Below are 15,050 nucleotides of genomic sequence, written 5' to 3'. Positions count from 1 at the left end.
GGATGATATGATGGGATAGCCTAATTATGGCAATTAATTGATCTTTGACTATTAGTGGTAAATATGCCCAATGGCCTGTGATGGGTTGTTAGATGGGGTGGGATCTGAGTTACTACAGAGAATTCTTTCCTGGGTGTCTGGCTGGTGAGTCTTGCCCACATGCTCAGGGTTTGGCTGATCGCCATATTTGGGGTCAGAAGGAATTTTCCTCCAGGGCAGATTGGCATTTTGCTTTCCTCTGCAGCGTGGGGCACGGGTCACTTGCTGGAGGATTCTCTGCACCTTGAAGTCTTTAAAGCACTATTTGAGGACTTCAGTAGCTCAGACATAGGTTAGGGGTTTGACACAGGAGTGGGTGGATGAGATGCTGTGGCCTGCGTTGTGCAGGAGATCAGACTAGACAATCATAATGGTCCCTTCTGACCTTAAAGTCTATGATTCTCGTGTCCTTGCGCCGCAGGACTGGGGTGAAGTCATCACACAGTCCCATGAATGTGGCTTTTCTCATCCGAAAGTTCTGCAGCCACTGCTCGTCATCCCAGACTTGCATACGATGTGATACCACCACTCAGTGCTTGCTTCCCAAGCCCAAAAAGGGCGTTCCACTGTGGTCAGCAGCTCAGTGAACGCCACAAGCAATCTCATGTCGTAGCTACTATGCATGGCAAGATCAATGTCGCACTCCTCTTGCCTTTGTAGTTTAAGGAATAACTCCATTGTCACTTGTGACATGTTAGTCAGAGTGAGCAGCATACTGGTCAGTAGTTCGGGATCCATTCCTTCAACCTGAAGAGGCAGGGCGCGCGGTACATAAACCATTGAAAGATGGCGCCAAATGCAGATGGAAGCACAAGGATTTCTGGGATGCGAAGCAATGCATCACGGGTCATTGGGACAGGACCCAGGATGCCCCACACCACCTCCACCTTCCCACAAGTCCCACGGCAGAAGAGAAAGAGGTGTTCTGTGGGATAGCTGCACAGACTGCACCACTCCGAATAGCGCTCCAAGTGCCACAAGCGTGAACACACTATTGCGCAGGCAGCTGTCAGTGTGAACACACAACAGCGGTTTCCCTTCAGCGCTCTGTGAGCAAAGCTGTAACTGCTGGTGCTGTAACTTTGCCAGCGTAGACGTGCCCTTATATACCACCTTGGAATTTTGCCCACAGAGTCTAAGGGAGTCTAATCTGGTGGAATTTACCTGTTGAAGAACCAGATGAGAGGGGTGTATTTTAACCTACACCAGGGATGGGCAACCTGTGGCCCACGGCCCACCAAGGTAAGCCCCCTGGCGGGCCGGGCCGGTTTGTTTACCTGCCATGTCTGCAGGTTCGGCCGATTGCGGCTCCCTCTGGCCGCGGTTTACCATCCCAGGCAAATGGGGGCTGCGGGAAGCGGCGCGGGCCGAGGGATGTGCTGGCCGCCGCTTTCCACTGCCCCCATTGGTCTGGAGCCAAAAAATGGACTGGAGCTAGACAGGGCATCCTTGGCATTTTTTCCTTTTTATTCAACAACTTACATACTCTATGATAATGGTAATATGTTTTACCTCCAACTGGGAGCATTCATTTATCTGTTGTAATAACACCTTGCTGGGCTGGTGTACTGTTCCTTTCGAGTCCTCTTAAAGCTTATGATAGACTATTAATGATCTGTTGCATTGAACACATCTGGGGCAAACTCCTCAATAAAAGTTACCAAGCTATTACATGTGTGTTGCCCCTGTAGCTCTAAAGGGTGACTAGGATGTGTCTCACATGTTTGGCTGACCCTTAAGGGGTAGTTGGGCTCAGTCACATCTACTCCAGATTAGCTACTATTCCTTCCCTCCCACCCCCACCTCCCAAACTGGACTTGATCAGCTGGGTATTTCTTTAAAAGGAATGAGAACTCAGTATGAAGAGTGTGAACCACAGAAAGTTGGTAGGCTCCTGTGGAAGGCCCTGAATGAGGGTCTGCAGGAGACTGAGGGGACTCTAGGAAAAGAGCCTGGGAGTCAGGGCTCTGAGAGCCTGACAGTTAACCCAGAACAGACTAGGAACTGAGTCCAGGGTGGGTTAAAGAGGAGACCAAGTGGAGAGAAAGTACTTTGCATTGGTTGGGACCTTTGTTTGTACTTGTTACCCTGAAAGGGAACTGAACTCAAAATGACCCAGCCAGAGGGCTGAGCCCCACTTCAAATGAAGCAAAATTATGGCAGGGAGGGCACACAGCACAACACTGAGTCAACAGGGGGGCACTACCGGGCAGGCATGCCCTGTGACAGTATATTAGAGAGGGGGGGGAAATCTATCAAAACTATTTCAGAAATTGAGGACACTGTATGCAAAAGCTACCTTCTTAATGTTCTGAAAGGAATGGCATAATTTTCTGCAAAATAATATTTCCCAAAATCTTTCACCCATTGGTGAAATTTTCTTTTAAAACTGTTTTTTAATATTTCATTCGGTTTACCAGGAGTAAGAGGTATACATTTATACTTACCTATACTTCTATTATACTTTTGTCCAGCTTTAAAGTACAATAAAAGTAATTATTCTGTGTAAACTGAAAATTCAGAAAAATGGCTAATTATGCGTACATGGATTAAATGTAGAGTGGCTGTGCATATATTTGTCTAAAACCTGTGGCGGATGCCTTGGGTCAATATTGACTTAGGGATTCCTAATGTATTTTTACAACATCTAATTCTGAGAGCAAAGTGTGTGCTGCAGAGAACATTTGGTATCAAAATAATTAATCTGATTTCTTTGCAAACAAACAGAACACAAGTCCGTTGGTAAACATTTAAACAGCTTACAGCAAACACATTCTACATGTCATATAATTTATTATCAAGTACTCCAGACTCCTAACTATTTAATTAAAACAAAGTCCTAGTCTATTCTTTGCTTGCATAGATCCAAATACTTATTCTGGGCTGTTAATATCAGACTGTATATCAGTTTAATGCATAACTTATCCTTTCAGCATCAAAACATGAAAGCATAAAAGAAGTAAATAAAAAAGTAAGGACACTGGGTTAGCTTTAAGAGAAAATAGTACCCCTTCTGCTCAGCCCCAACATTACATAGTCGCAGATACAGTATAAAAAACTCCTTTGTATTACAGGTTTTATCTTTAAATATATTTCACATTTTATTAATACAGGTGGCATTTCTGAGTCTACAACTGGTAGACATCATCTTGCTAAAACTGTAACAGAGTGATATCGATGAAATTAGAACTCCACGTAAAGCCCTATCTACCATCACTGTTCAACTATCTATAAACAGCACAATTTTAACTCAGTTGTGGCTAAATAGGTGTCCACTTGACAGGAGCCTAGGTTACAATATTATTCTAACTGTTGTTCTAAGGGTCTGATTCTGCAGCCACCTTCAGAAGAAACTTTGGAGTATATAAAGAACCACGTGCTGTTATTTCATCTTCAAACATCAGAAACACGTCATGCAAAACATAATAATGCCAAACTCAAACCTCCCAGAACCTGGAAACACAGAATAAAACTACATTTCTACAGATATCACCTCTCACATCTCTGCCCACAGACAATCATATACCTTCCATCACTTGCAAACCAAACCTACTGAGCCATGGACTCAAGATGACACCCACACAACCTTAACTCTGCCCTTTGAGGCCACTGTTCCTTTGTGATTAACTTTTACTTCTGACTCTGGGTTTTAATCTCCTTTTATTTTTCATAAGGGACAATAACCCATTTTAAGGTGAGGTTTGTTTGTAGTACACCTCTACCTCGATAGAACACTGTCCTCGGGAGCCAAAAAATCTTACTGTGTTATAGGTGAAACCGCGTTATATCGAACTTGCTATGATCCACCGGAGTGCACAGCCCCACCCACCTGGAGCACTGCTTTACCACGTTATATCTGAATTCGTGTTATATCAGGCCGCGTTATATCAGGGTAGAGGTGTATTAGAAATGTGAACTTTAATATGTTCTTAGTAGACATTTCTATCAATGAGGTTCCTTGGATGATGGGTTATTAGCTGGATGGATGCTACTCTCTGGCATATATATTACTTAGTATTGTTCTGTATCTAGGAGATGTGGATTGTTGTTTTTTTAAATTTTCATGATATTCCACATAGGGCCAAGTTAAGGTTGACTGGGCATGAAGTTAATTGACCTCCATATAGGCACCGGTGTCCATGCTATTGAATCACAATGCATGATTAGACCCTTTGACACCTATGCAAGCAAAATGGGTATTTACGCATCTAAGAGCAGATCTGAACATCCAATGTGGATGATCTATTTACATCTATTTATGTTGGAAAGCTGAGCCCACGTCTGTTCCATTATAACAATTGCTATGTTCTAATTACATTTATAACATAAGATAACCCAGTATTGAAACTCTGCAACACACAAGACTGCATTAATAATTTGTCAGGTACTAAGAGTCACACACAGCTGCAGATTTGCATGCATACACACAGTATTTAAAAATCAAAAATAAGGGCACAAAACCACAAAATGTACTTGCATTTGTACCTTGTTAGATGAATAGTAACATTTTGTGATTTGAGTTTGCTAGCAATAAACACTGTAGATGACCATCTTTGTTCTCTTTCTGCACTTACAAGTAGAGAAAACCTATGGCTATATTTGCCCCTCAGGCCACATTTTGGGTAACCCTACTTTAAAGTAAAGCAGTAACAGGTGCCTATAAAATATTAATCCCTATCAAAATCCCTCCCCATCTCATCTAGCACTAGATAAAAAGCCATTTAATCCCATTAATTTCACATAGCCACTTTAATATCCTTACCTGAACAGTACGTCCTGCATTGATGTGCTCTTCATGTAACCTGTCCCACAGACTGCATCTCTGATACTAATAAAGAAAAAATACTCCATATAATTGCTAGAAAAGAAATTTTATCACTCAATAATTATTTTAAATTTCTGTAGTTTACAGTAATAAAGGGGCCAAACTCTTCCTGGTGCAAAGCCAGGGAAGTAAATGGATCTTCACGAGGGATTAATTTGGTTCACTATATTTTCATTCATCCCAACATAACCAGAGACCTTGTATTAGTTCTCAACAACAAATAGACATAATAGAGTTCTGGTAATGTTACAGTATATTTCCATTAATGGACAGCAGAGAGATGACAGCAAGCAGTGAAGAACATAGGGGGGAGAGCTGTACCAGTCATGCCTGTTATGAAACAATAAGCTACCAGATGTTATTTTTATAAAGAGAATTACGTTCCCCTCAAGAGACTGTACATGCCATTTAATTTTAATACTTTAAAAGAGTTATAAACATGGGCCCCAATCCAAAAATGACAGTCACACGCACGGAGTCCCACTGACTTCAGCAGGGGCCATCCATGCAGCATTCTTTACCGGATTGGGGCCACAGCAATGATTCAAATGATAAATACCTCGGATATCAAAATCATCATACAAAGCTTTTCATCAGTTAAATAAATCAATCCCTGACTTTCTGTCAGTTCACAAAAAGCTACCACAGAGACAGACCACAAAAGCAAATCTCTTAACAAAAATAATTTTACCAGCAAACAATACAAATTGGGATTCTTGGTATATACAATTAAAACATTAAATAATGTATTAAATGAAATAAGAAAATATAGGATCACGTATGAACATTTTTAGTCATTTAAATGACAGAGCAAAAAACAGCATAGGTTTTAATAAAAAAATACGAGTTGCCATTTTATGTAACATTAATTCTTTCAATCTCTTCATAAATCATACTTTCGATAGCATATTTTATCTACCCTCTTTTATTTGTGTTATTTTTAATTGTGGAGACCAGATCAATTTAAAATATTCCAAGGTCCTGAGTCTCCTAACCATCATATAAGGAATCAGGAGTTACTTCTCAATTTAGAGAGTATGTTAGAGATAAAAGGTCCTTCATACTAAGATTTTGCATAGTATTAAGAAAAAAGAATAATAGTTTGAGGTCAATTAAATTAAGTCAGAAGGACAATCTTAAAAAAAATGAGTATTAGGAACACCTGCATAACTCGTTATGCCAATAAAATCATTGCAATTGTTCTTTAACAAAAATTACAGAAGGGACTGAACCAACACCCTAAATTTTGCAGTTTATGCCATCTATTAAATAATGACAAAGCTGACCTACACTATATTTTCTAAAAAAAAAAAACTATTTAACTGATTGTAACATAATGTAATTTGCCACATCAATTCAATATCATTAAACCATGAAAAAAAAACTGTTCTCCAAATGTACACGATCACAGAATTTCTTCAAAAAGCATTTATTGCTCCTTATAATTCCCATAAGAAATGCGGAGACATCTTGCTTTGCTTTACACATTAAGAGTGCTATTATACTGTACATTATACTATCTAAGATGCTAGTGGTGTCTCTAAAGGTACTTTGAAAGAACCCAGGTGGCTAATATGACCGGAGTAGTGAGCCTGACAGGGAGTGAAAGGATGTGGTCCCTGCATGTTGCCCTCTCCAAGTTACCCCTCTGCTCTTCACATACTAGTCTATTCACAATGAGATCAATGTCAAGTTAGATCACAAACCTTAGTTAGAGAATATTGTCACCACCTCTTTCTCTGAAAGAAAGGAAGTCTAGTCTTTAGGGCTGTCGATTAATTGCAGTTGACTCACGCAATTAACTGAAAAAATTAATCATGATTAAAAAAATTGATCGTGATTAATTGCAGTTTTAATAGTATTGTTAAACAATAAAATACCAATTGAAATGTATTAAATATTTTGGATGTTTTTCCTACATTTTCCAATATATATTGATTTCAATTACAACACAGAATACAAAGTGTACACTGCTCACTTTATATTATTATTTTTGATGACAAATATTTGCACTGTAAAAATGAACACAAGAAACAGTATTTTTCAAGTCACTTCATACAAGTACTGTAGTGCAATCTCTTTATTGTGAAAGTGCAACTTAAATATGTTCATTTTTTTTGTTACATAACTGCACTCAAAAGCAAAACAATACAAAACTTTAGAACCTATAAGTCCACTCAGTCCTACTTCTCATTCAGCCAGTCACTAAGATAAACAAGTTTGCTTATATTTACGAGAGATAATGCTGCCTACTTCTTATTTACAGTGTCACTAGAAAGTGAGAACAGGCATTCGCATGGGGCATGTAGCCAGCATTGCAAGGTATTTACATGCCAGATATGCTAAACATTCCTATGCCCCTTCGTACTTCGGCCACCATTCCAGAGGACATGCTTCCATGCTGATGATGCTCGTTAAAAAAATAATGTATTAATTAAATTTGTGACTGAGAATTCTCCCATAAGGAGTTTTCTATGTCTCCGGCTCTATTTTATCCGCATTCTGCTATATATTTCAAGTTATAGTAGTCTCAGATGATGACTCAGCACATGTTCATTTTAAGAGCACTTTAGTTGCAGATTTGACAAAATGCAAAGAAAGTACCAATGTGAGATTTCTAAAGATAGCAACAGCACTTGACCCAAGGTTTAAGAATCTGAAGTGCCTTCCAAAATCTGAGAGGAATGAGGTGTGGAGCTTGCTTTCAGAAGTCTTAAAAGAGCAACACTCCAATGCAGAAACTACAGAACCCAAACCACCAAAAAAGAAAATCAACTTTCTGCTGGTGGCATCTGACTCAGATGATGATGAAGATGAACATGCATCAGTCTGCTCTGCTTTGGATTGTTATTGAGCAAACCGGTCATCAGCATGGACACATGTCCCCTGGAATGGTGGTTGAAGTATGAAGGGACATATGAATCTTTAGTGCATCTGGCATGTAAATATCTTGCAACACCAGCTACAACAGTGCCATGAAAACACCTGTTCTCACTTTCAGGTGACATTGTGAACAAGAAACAGGCAGCATTATCTCCTGCAAATGTAAACAAACTTGTTTATCTGAGTGACTGGCTGAACAACAAATAGGACTGAGTAGCCTTGTAGGCTCTAAAGTTTTAAATAATAAAAAATTTTAAAAAAATAATGGAGATATCCTATCTCCTAGAACCGAAAGGGACCTTGAAAGGTCATCGAGTCCAGCCCCCTGCCTTCACTAGCAGGACCAAGTACTGATTTTGCCCCAGATCCCTACATGGCCCCCTCAAGGACTGAACTCACAGCCCTGGGTTTAGCAGGCCAATGCTCAAATCACTGAGCTATCCCCCCCCAATTTTACACTGTTTTATTTTTTAATGCAGTTTTTTTTTGTACATAATTCTACATTTGTAAGTTCAACTTCGATAAAAGAGATTGCATTACAGTACTTATATTAGGTGAACTGAAAAATACTATTTCTTTTGTTTTAAGTAGTGAAAATATTTGTAATCAAATAAATATAAAGTGAGCACAGTACACTTTGTATTCTGAATTATAGTCGAAATCAATATATTTGAAAATGTAGAAAACATCCAAAAATATTTAAATAAATGGTATTCTATTATTCTTTAAACATACGATTAATTGTGATTAATCTTTTTTTGAAAATTCCACCATAAGTTACTTGCTCAAGGTCACACAAAAAGTCCATGGCTGAAAGAGAACCCAGATCTCCCAGTTCCCTATCCTGTGCCCTTACCACAAGAACATGCTTCCTCTATATCAGGGGTTCCCAAACTTGGTTCGTGGCTTGTTCCGCGGCCACTGGGAGCTGCGAGTGGCCGTACCTGCGGACGCTCAGGTAAACCAAGCGTTTCGTGGCCTGCCAGGGGCTTACCCGGTACAAGCCGCGAACCAAGTTTGGGAACCCCTGCTCTATATGTACACACAGCATATCATACTCTTCAACCTCTCCTAGTGGTTTCACAGCAGCTGTGCTGATCTACCTGAGACTATCACAAATTTTGATATTTGTAAAGGTGTTGTATGAAATATTCATAATGAAAGGTTCTGTGTGAAATATTCATGTTAAATATTACATTCAAAACATGTTTTGGGGTAAGAGAACTTCATATTCAAGCAGTGTGTTTTAGAAAATAATAGTGACCTTCAAGAAAGCCTGACAAAGAACAGAAAGACTGAGTGCTAATTTCTTGGGGAGTGCCCTCTCAAACTCCTATATTTGTTTAGATTCTCAGAACCCCTCATTATGAGGAGAATTCAAATTATTGTTTTATCATCTTTGAGAAGCAAGATTCTAACAGGTGGTCTCAAAGTCAAATTTCATTATACATTGATTTTATATTTTCTTCAAACAAGTGATTTAGTAGATTAATTGTCTGGATTATCTCTGGAACCTAAGGTTTAAATCAATATTCATGAAATGAGGTTAGCGACATTGGCTTCATCATAAGTAAATAATGTTGCTGCTTTAAGCAATTTGACATAATTAATGATTTTTGCTTAAAAGTAACTGGCAAAATAAATAAGACGAGATTCTACAAAGTTATCTTTTTACCCCAAGGGGTGATGGGTTTATATGGTTAAAATGTAATTCAACAAGAAATATTTTATAGGAAACAGTTTAGTTGTTGGTACTGACAGCTTGCAAGACTGCTGGCGCTAAAATCTATTTCAGTCAAAAATTATAAAGAGATCTATACAAATTTTATGATTAAAGAGCTATTCCAGCTAATGTATTATTGTTCTGATTGTCTAGTGCAGTGGTGCCCAGCCTTATTACACAGGAGGGCCACATAAACCTAAGCACAACCTTGTGTGGGTGAAACAGATTCTACACATTTTAATATGATTTAAAGTCACCTGTATTGATTTATATTTTAAGTTCAGCTTGTTTCATATGTATTTAAATAGAAACAACCTATGTACAGTATTGTCTATTTACACACTTGGTGTAAACTAAAATGATATAAACATGACAAAACGTTAATGAATCAGCCATTAGTATATTGTGTTGAAGCAGGCCGCAGGCCTTATGAAATGTTCTAGTGGACCGTGTATGGACCACAGGCCGTAGGTTGAGTATCCCAGTCTAGAACATATGGGATTAGATTACAAATCCAGAAGGGCCATAATTGAAATCATATTAACTCATAACGCTTCCATCTACAGTAAGACCTTCTGAAAGTTTATAATTCTTCAAAGCCTTAGAAATCTTTTCTTAAATGGAAAGATCAAAGTTTAACATTCAAGTGTGGCTGTACATTGAAAAGCAAAACTGTAAAAATGACTCAGCACTTTTGAAAATCAGGTAATTTATTTAGGTGCCCAATTAGGGACTAACATTAGGCACACATACACCCTTTTTTTTTTTTTTTTTTTTTAAATGTTGGCCTCAATTTTGTATATATTGCTGTCAACGTTCAAGAGTTTTTCTATTCTTCCAGTGTTATTCAGAGTCCCCAAGATGTTTTCCACATATTTTTTGTACTTACAGTTTTGTTAAATTCATCACATCAGCAATTGCATAAAAATAACAAGTAACAAATTTGATAATATCCAGTGCTTTTGACATTAAGTACTATATCCTGTTAGTTAAAGCTGCTGTGTTCAGATCTCTGTAAATGCAGACTTGTCAAGTCTCACTCATTGGGTGTGGGACTCACTCATCAGCATGCTCTCTCACTCTCACACATTCCTAAGCTTATCACACTCATTTTGAGTAAATATATAAAGATTTAACATATTTTTACTCAGGCGCTACAGAAGACAACAATACATCCGGGGCCTCAAGCATGGGGCTTAGAGCTTCCAAGCTTGTATACTGTGGTAACCATGGAGACTTCAGGCCCACGAGAGAGAAGGCTATGCTGGGGGTGGGAGGGTGGGGTGAGAATACTTGACGGTCAAAAAAAAAAAAAAAAAAGTTTGTCCATAAAACAAGCAGGACTTGTCCGAAAGTTTGCAGGTTCTGCAAAATACAGTTTAAAATTAAAATTAAACTGGACAAATTCATGTCCTCAGGGATCTTCAATCATCCATGTTTTTGTTCCAACCAGCAAATAATTGTTTTTATTAAAATCCACTAGTTTGCACAGAATATAGAATTCTCACGTGCCCTAGACTTCAAGTATGAATTAGGACATTTACGTGTTTCGTGTGCAATATTAAGCACTGTACGTTTTAAAACAAACTATTAAATGCTGGTTGGATTAAAAATCTGGACTACCAGATGTCGCCAAGGACCAAAGGTGAGAGTCCCTATCTTAAGCAATGACCTAACGCACCACATCGAAAGTCTCATTCTTTGGGGCTGTAAATCTCACTGTTAAGGACAGCCAATCCTTGGCATCTATGTAAATGAGAACGACCCAATGTCATGAATAAAGATACTGTAAAAACCTTCTCCTTGTTTTTTTACATTAGAAACTTTTGGCTTTGTCTACATTACAGAATTTTAGCAAGTTCAACAGTCAAGACACTGGAAAGTCACCAGATCCTTGTCTAGATAGCTTTAACAGATGCTAATACCTGTGGTGATTTTTTGCAAAACTTCCCAAGTGTACAAACAGCCTTAGGTGACTGATGAACTAGTGAAATGATGACATCTCAAAACTAGAGAATGAAAGCTGAGCAACTGAGAGGGGAAGGGATTTTTAGTCAGTGTTTACAACTCTGCTTTGTTTTGTTTATGTTAAGAAGGAAGAGAGTTTTCTAAGACTTTGTTTGGGCTAGGGAGTTTGCCTCGGGCCTATCAAGCAGAATTTATGTAACTCAATCATTTCAGAAGGTTCACTTTCTAGGATTGTTACGTTTTATGGTCTGATAATTAATAAGACCTAAACAAAACAAAACTCCCAAATTTCAGCTATGGTCTATGTACAGTACGTGAAGCAGGTCAACCAATAATGTTCTGAAAACAGGAAGACAAACTTGTTCCAAATATTGCTACAAGTTCTTGCTTGTAGTATAAGAAACTAAGGTGATATAGCTGGAATAAAAGGTATAGTCAATACCTGAAAAATAAGATTTGTGTTAAAAACTGGTTTAAAGAATTTTCTCTTCTGTAGTCACATTTAATTGCATCATTTAATAGTTTGCACACTACTGTTCTCTATCTAAAAAACAGTAAAATACTTTTTCAAAATGCATGAGATTTTGCAATTAAAAACTTAAATTACGCTCTAACCAGAGATAAAGTAGAATGTTTCTACTATGTGGTCACAGAAGCCTGTCACAGAAACAATGTGCAATTGTACTGTTTGTAATTAAGCTGTTGCTAAGCATGAGTTTCCCGGACAATGATCTTGGACAGAATGCTGGTCGTAGCTGCCTGCTTCGTACACAATAAAAGTTAAATCAGCACTGACCTACAGACTCATGCATAGAAAATATATCCTCTAAGATGAAATGTTTTCACCAATCACAGAAAAATAGCTTTTAAAAATATTCATGTGTGAAAGAACCAGGATAGGGAGAAAGAGGAAGGGGGGAAAACTGAAAGAGACTGAAAATAATTGGTAAAAGCCCATCGATGTCTAATTTCACTCAATGGGCATAAATACTAAGTGTTCAATATATTGAACAATCTATAGGCAGGGAAATATCATTCTCAATCAACCAGGTAGTGAAGCAATCTAACCATATTAATAAATTAAACTACCTCATTCCTTCAGGAACTTTACAAACACATTTTGGAGGTATCATTAACAAAGGGAGACACCCGAAGGAAGTGTGTAGTTCTGGCTATTAAGTCTATAAATAGTGGAAAGTCCAAGTGGCTTCCCTAATAATGCTACAATGAACGGCTCTCAATTTACAGTGTGCGTTTCAAGATTCTAGGAAACATATAGCCTTGTAGTAGTAGGGATAATTTTCTCTTATCCCTAAAGAAAGCAAACTCCATGGGTGAATATACTGGTTCTCATCAGTTTGTAGGGCTTAAACCTGAATATAAAGCTTTGTGCTAAGTGCTTGGCCATTTGTTTGAAGCCTGTTATAAAGATGTTTATAAACCATAAACATCTTTATAACAGGTTTTTCCAGCACTGACATGGTATGGACAATATCTATAGGTTGACACTTTGTTCTATATAGCTTTGTGAAGTAATACTTTCATAGCATCTAAGAAAATACAGAAAGCATATAAAAGACCAGTGAAAACTTTTTAAGCTGTATTTTAACCTTAGACTAATACCTAATACAGAGGTGGGCAAACTACGTCTGGAGTCGTTTTAAGCCGACCCGCAAGCTCCCGATGGGGAGCTGGGTCAGGGCCACAACACGCCTAGGAGCCGGAGAAGGGACATGCCACTGCTTCTGGGGGCCACTTAAGGTAAGCACTGCTCACAGCCTGCACCCCTGAGCCCCTCCCATGCCCCAAATCCCTGCCCCAGCCCTGATCCCCCTCCTGCTCTCCAAACCCCTTGATCCCAGCACGGAGCACCCTCCTGCACCCCAAATCTCTCATCCACAGCCCCACCCCAGAGCCCACACCCCCAGCCAGAACCTGCACCCCTTCCCACACCCCTGCCCCAGCCCTAATCCCCCTCCAAACCCCTTGGGCCCAGCCCAGAGCCCACACCCCCAGCCAGAGCCCTCACCACCTCCTGCACCCCAACCCCAATTTTGTGAGCATTCATGGCCCACCATACAATTTCTATTCCCTGTGTGGCCCTCAGGCCAAAAAATTTGCCCACATCTGACCTAATATGTAAGCCACAAATATTTAATTCTGCTTAAGTCTATTAGCAAGAGAAAGGGCATGGTGAAACTTAAGCCTTAGTTCTGCATTACTCTATTCATTAAGTGGTCTGCCCACCCTTAGCTTTTATTACAAGATAGTCTCTTGTATCTATGTATTTCTTTCAAATGGGAGGCAATGTTTTTTTAGTTTGTTTTGATGTGTGTTGGATGGTTGTTCTATTGAAAAAAATCCCATTCTAAACTTCCTTCCAGCGGAAACAGTTATGTCAATATTCGTTCACATAGTGCACTATCCATTATGCCATCACTGAAACACAGCTCACCAACAGCTTTAGAAGAGTTACAGCACCTCCTGTAACCTCCAAAATTAACAATGGACACCAGATATTCCTTTTTTAGGGCTTCTCCTTTCCTCCGTTTTATTTATTATACAGGGAGCTGGTAGCACCACATAAGTTAAGGTTGCCCAAAACTTCCCATTACAAGACTCTATTTTCAATTCTGTATAACTTTGCCAGATTAACTGTTGAGACTGAAATTTTCCAGGTCTTTCAATGGGTCATGTTGGTTAATGCTCCATAGGCCCACAAATTTTTCTTCCAGAATCTTTATCCTTTCCCAAGCTGATTAAACAAATGTATGCCCCAATTCTACAAAGGTTAGCAAACATTAGGGTTACCATATTTCAGCAAGCAAAAAAGAGGACGGGAGGAGCCCCACCCTAGCCCCGCCCCTGTCCTGCCCTAGCCCTGCCCCTGCCCCACCCACTTCCCACCCCCCTCAGAATCCCCAACCCTCCCCCCCGCTCCTTGTCCCCTGACTGCCCCCTCCTGGGACCCCTGCCCCTAACTGCCCCCCAGGACTTTACCCCCTACCTAAGCCTCCCTGTTACTTATCCCCTAACTGCCCCCTCCTAAGACCCCCCCCAGGACCCCACCCCCTACCTGTACCCTGACCGCCCACAACCTTATCCACCCCCCCAGAAACCCCCCCCCCGTCTCTTGACTGCCCCCTCCACAACCTCCCTGCCCCTTCTCCGACCCCCTGGCCCTCTTGTTGTTCGCCTTTCTTCACCTAACGTCTTGGTGAACTTGCTCAGGAACTGCCTGAGCCGCTGGGCAGCAGCGGGGGAGGAGCTCCAGACTGCTGGAGCTGATCTGCAAATGCAGGGAGGGAGTGAGTGAGTGAGCTCTGCTGCAGGGGGAGGAGGGACTCTCTCTCGCTGTCGGAGCCCCATGTAAGTGGCACCATCTGGCTGCCCTGTTAGCCGCGCGTGCTCTGCATGGGTGGGGGGGAAGTCCGGACATTAACAAATTCCCCCCGGACGCTATTTTTAGTTCAAAAATCCGGACATGTCCGGGGGAATCCGGACGAATGGTAACCCTACAAACATACTTAACATTATATACCAAGAGCAGCTATAGTGAAGTTAATAGGGCTACTCATTATGCATAAAGTTAAGCATGTGTATAAATCTTTG

At 39.9% G+C, this 15,050-nt stretch overlaps 1 protein-coding gene across 2 annotated transcripts in view; it reads right to left on the bottom strand.

Annotated features, from left to right (window-relative positions):
• The window catches only part of STX17 (syntaxin 17), a 76,730-nt gene that overhangs the window by 52,459 nt on the left and 9,221 nt on the right, over positions 1-15,050 (bottom strand). For both annotated transcript variants that reach the window (XM_034761407.1, XM_034761408.1), the window contains exon 3: positions 4,802-4,867. In XM_034761407.1, the coding sequence (XP_034617298.1) occupies positions 4,802-4,867 (66 nt within the window). The remainder of the gene's footprint in view (positions 1-4,801; positions 4,868-15,050) is intronic.

This window comes from Trachemys scripta, chromosome 2 (genome assembly GCF_013100865.1).
Source record: "Trachemys scripta elegans isolate TJP31775 chromosome 2, CAS_Tse_1.0, whole genome shotgun sequence".
NCBI classification, from domain to species: domain Eukaryota; kingdom Metazoa; phylum Chordata; order Testudines; family Emydidae; genus Trachemys; species Trachemys scripta.
The sequence above is the reverse complement of the archived record's forward strand: the minus strand, read 5'-3'. Positions and strand labels throughout refer to the sequence as shown.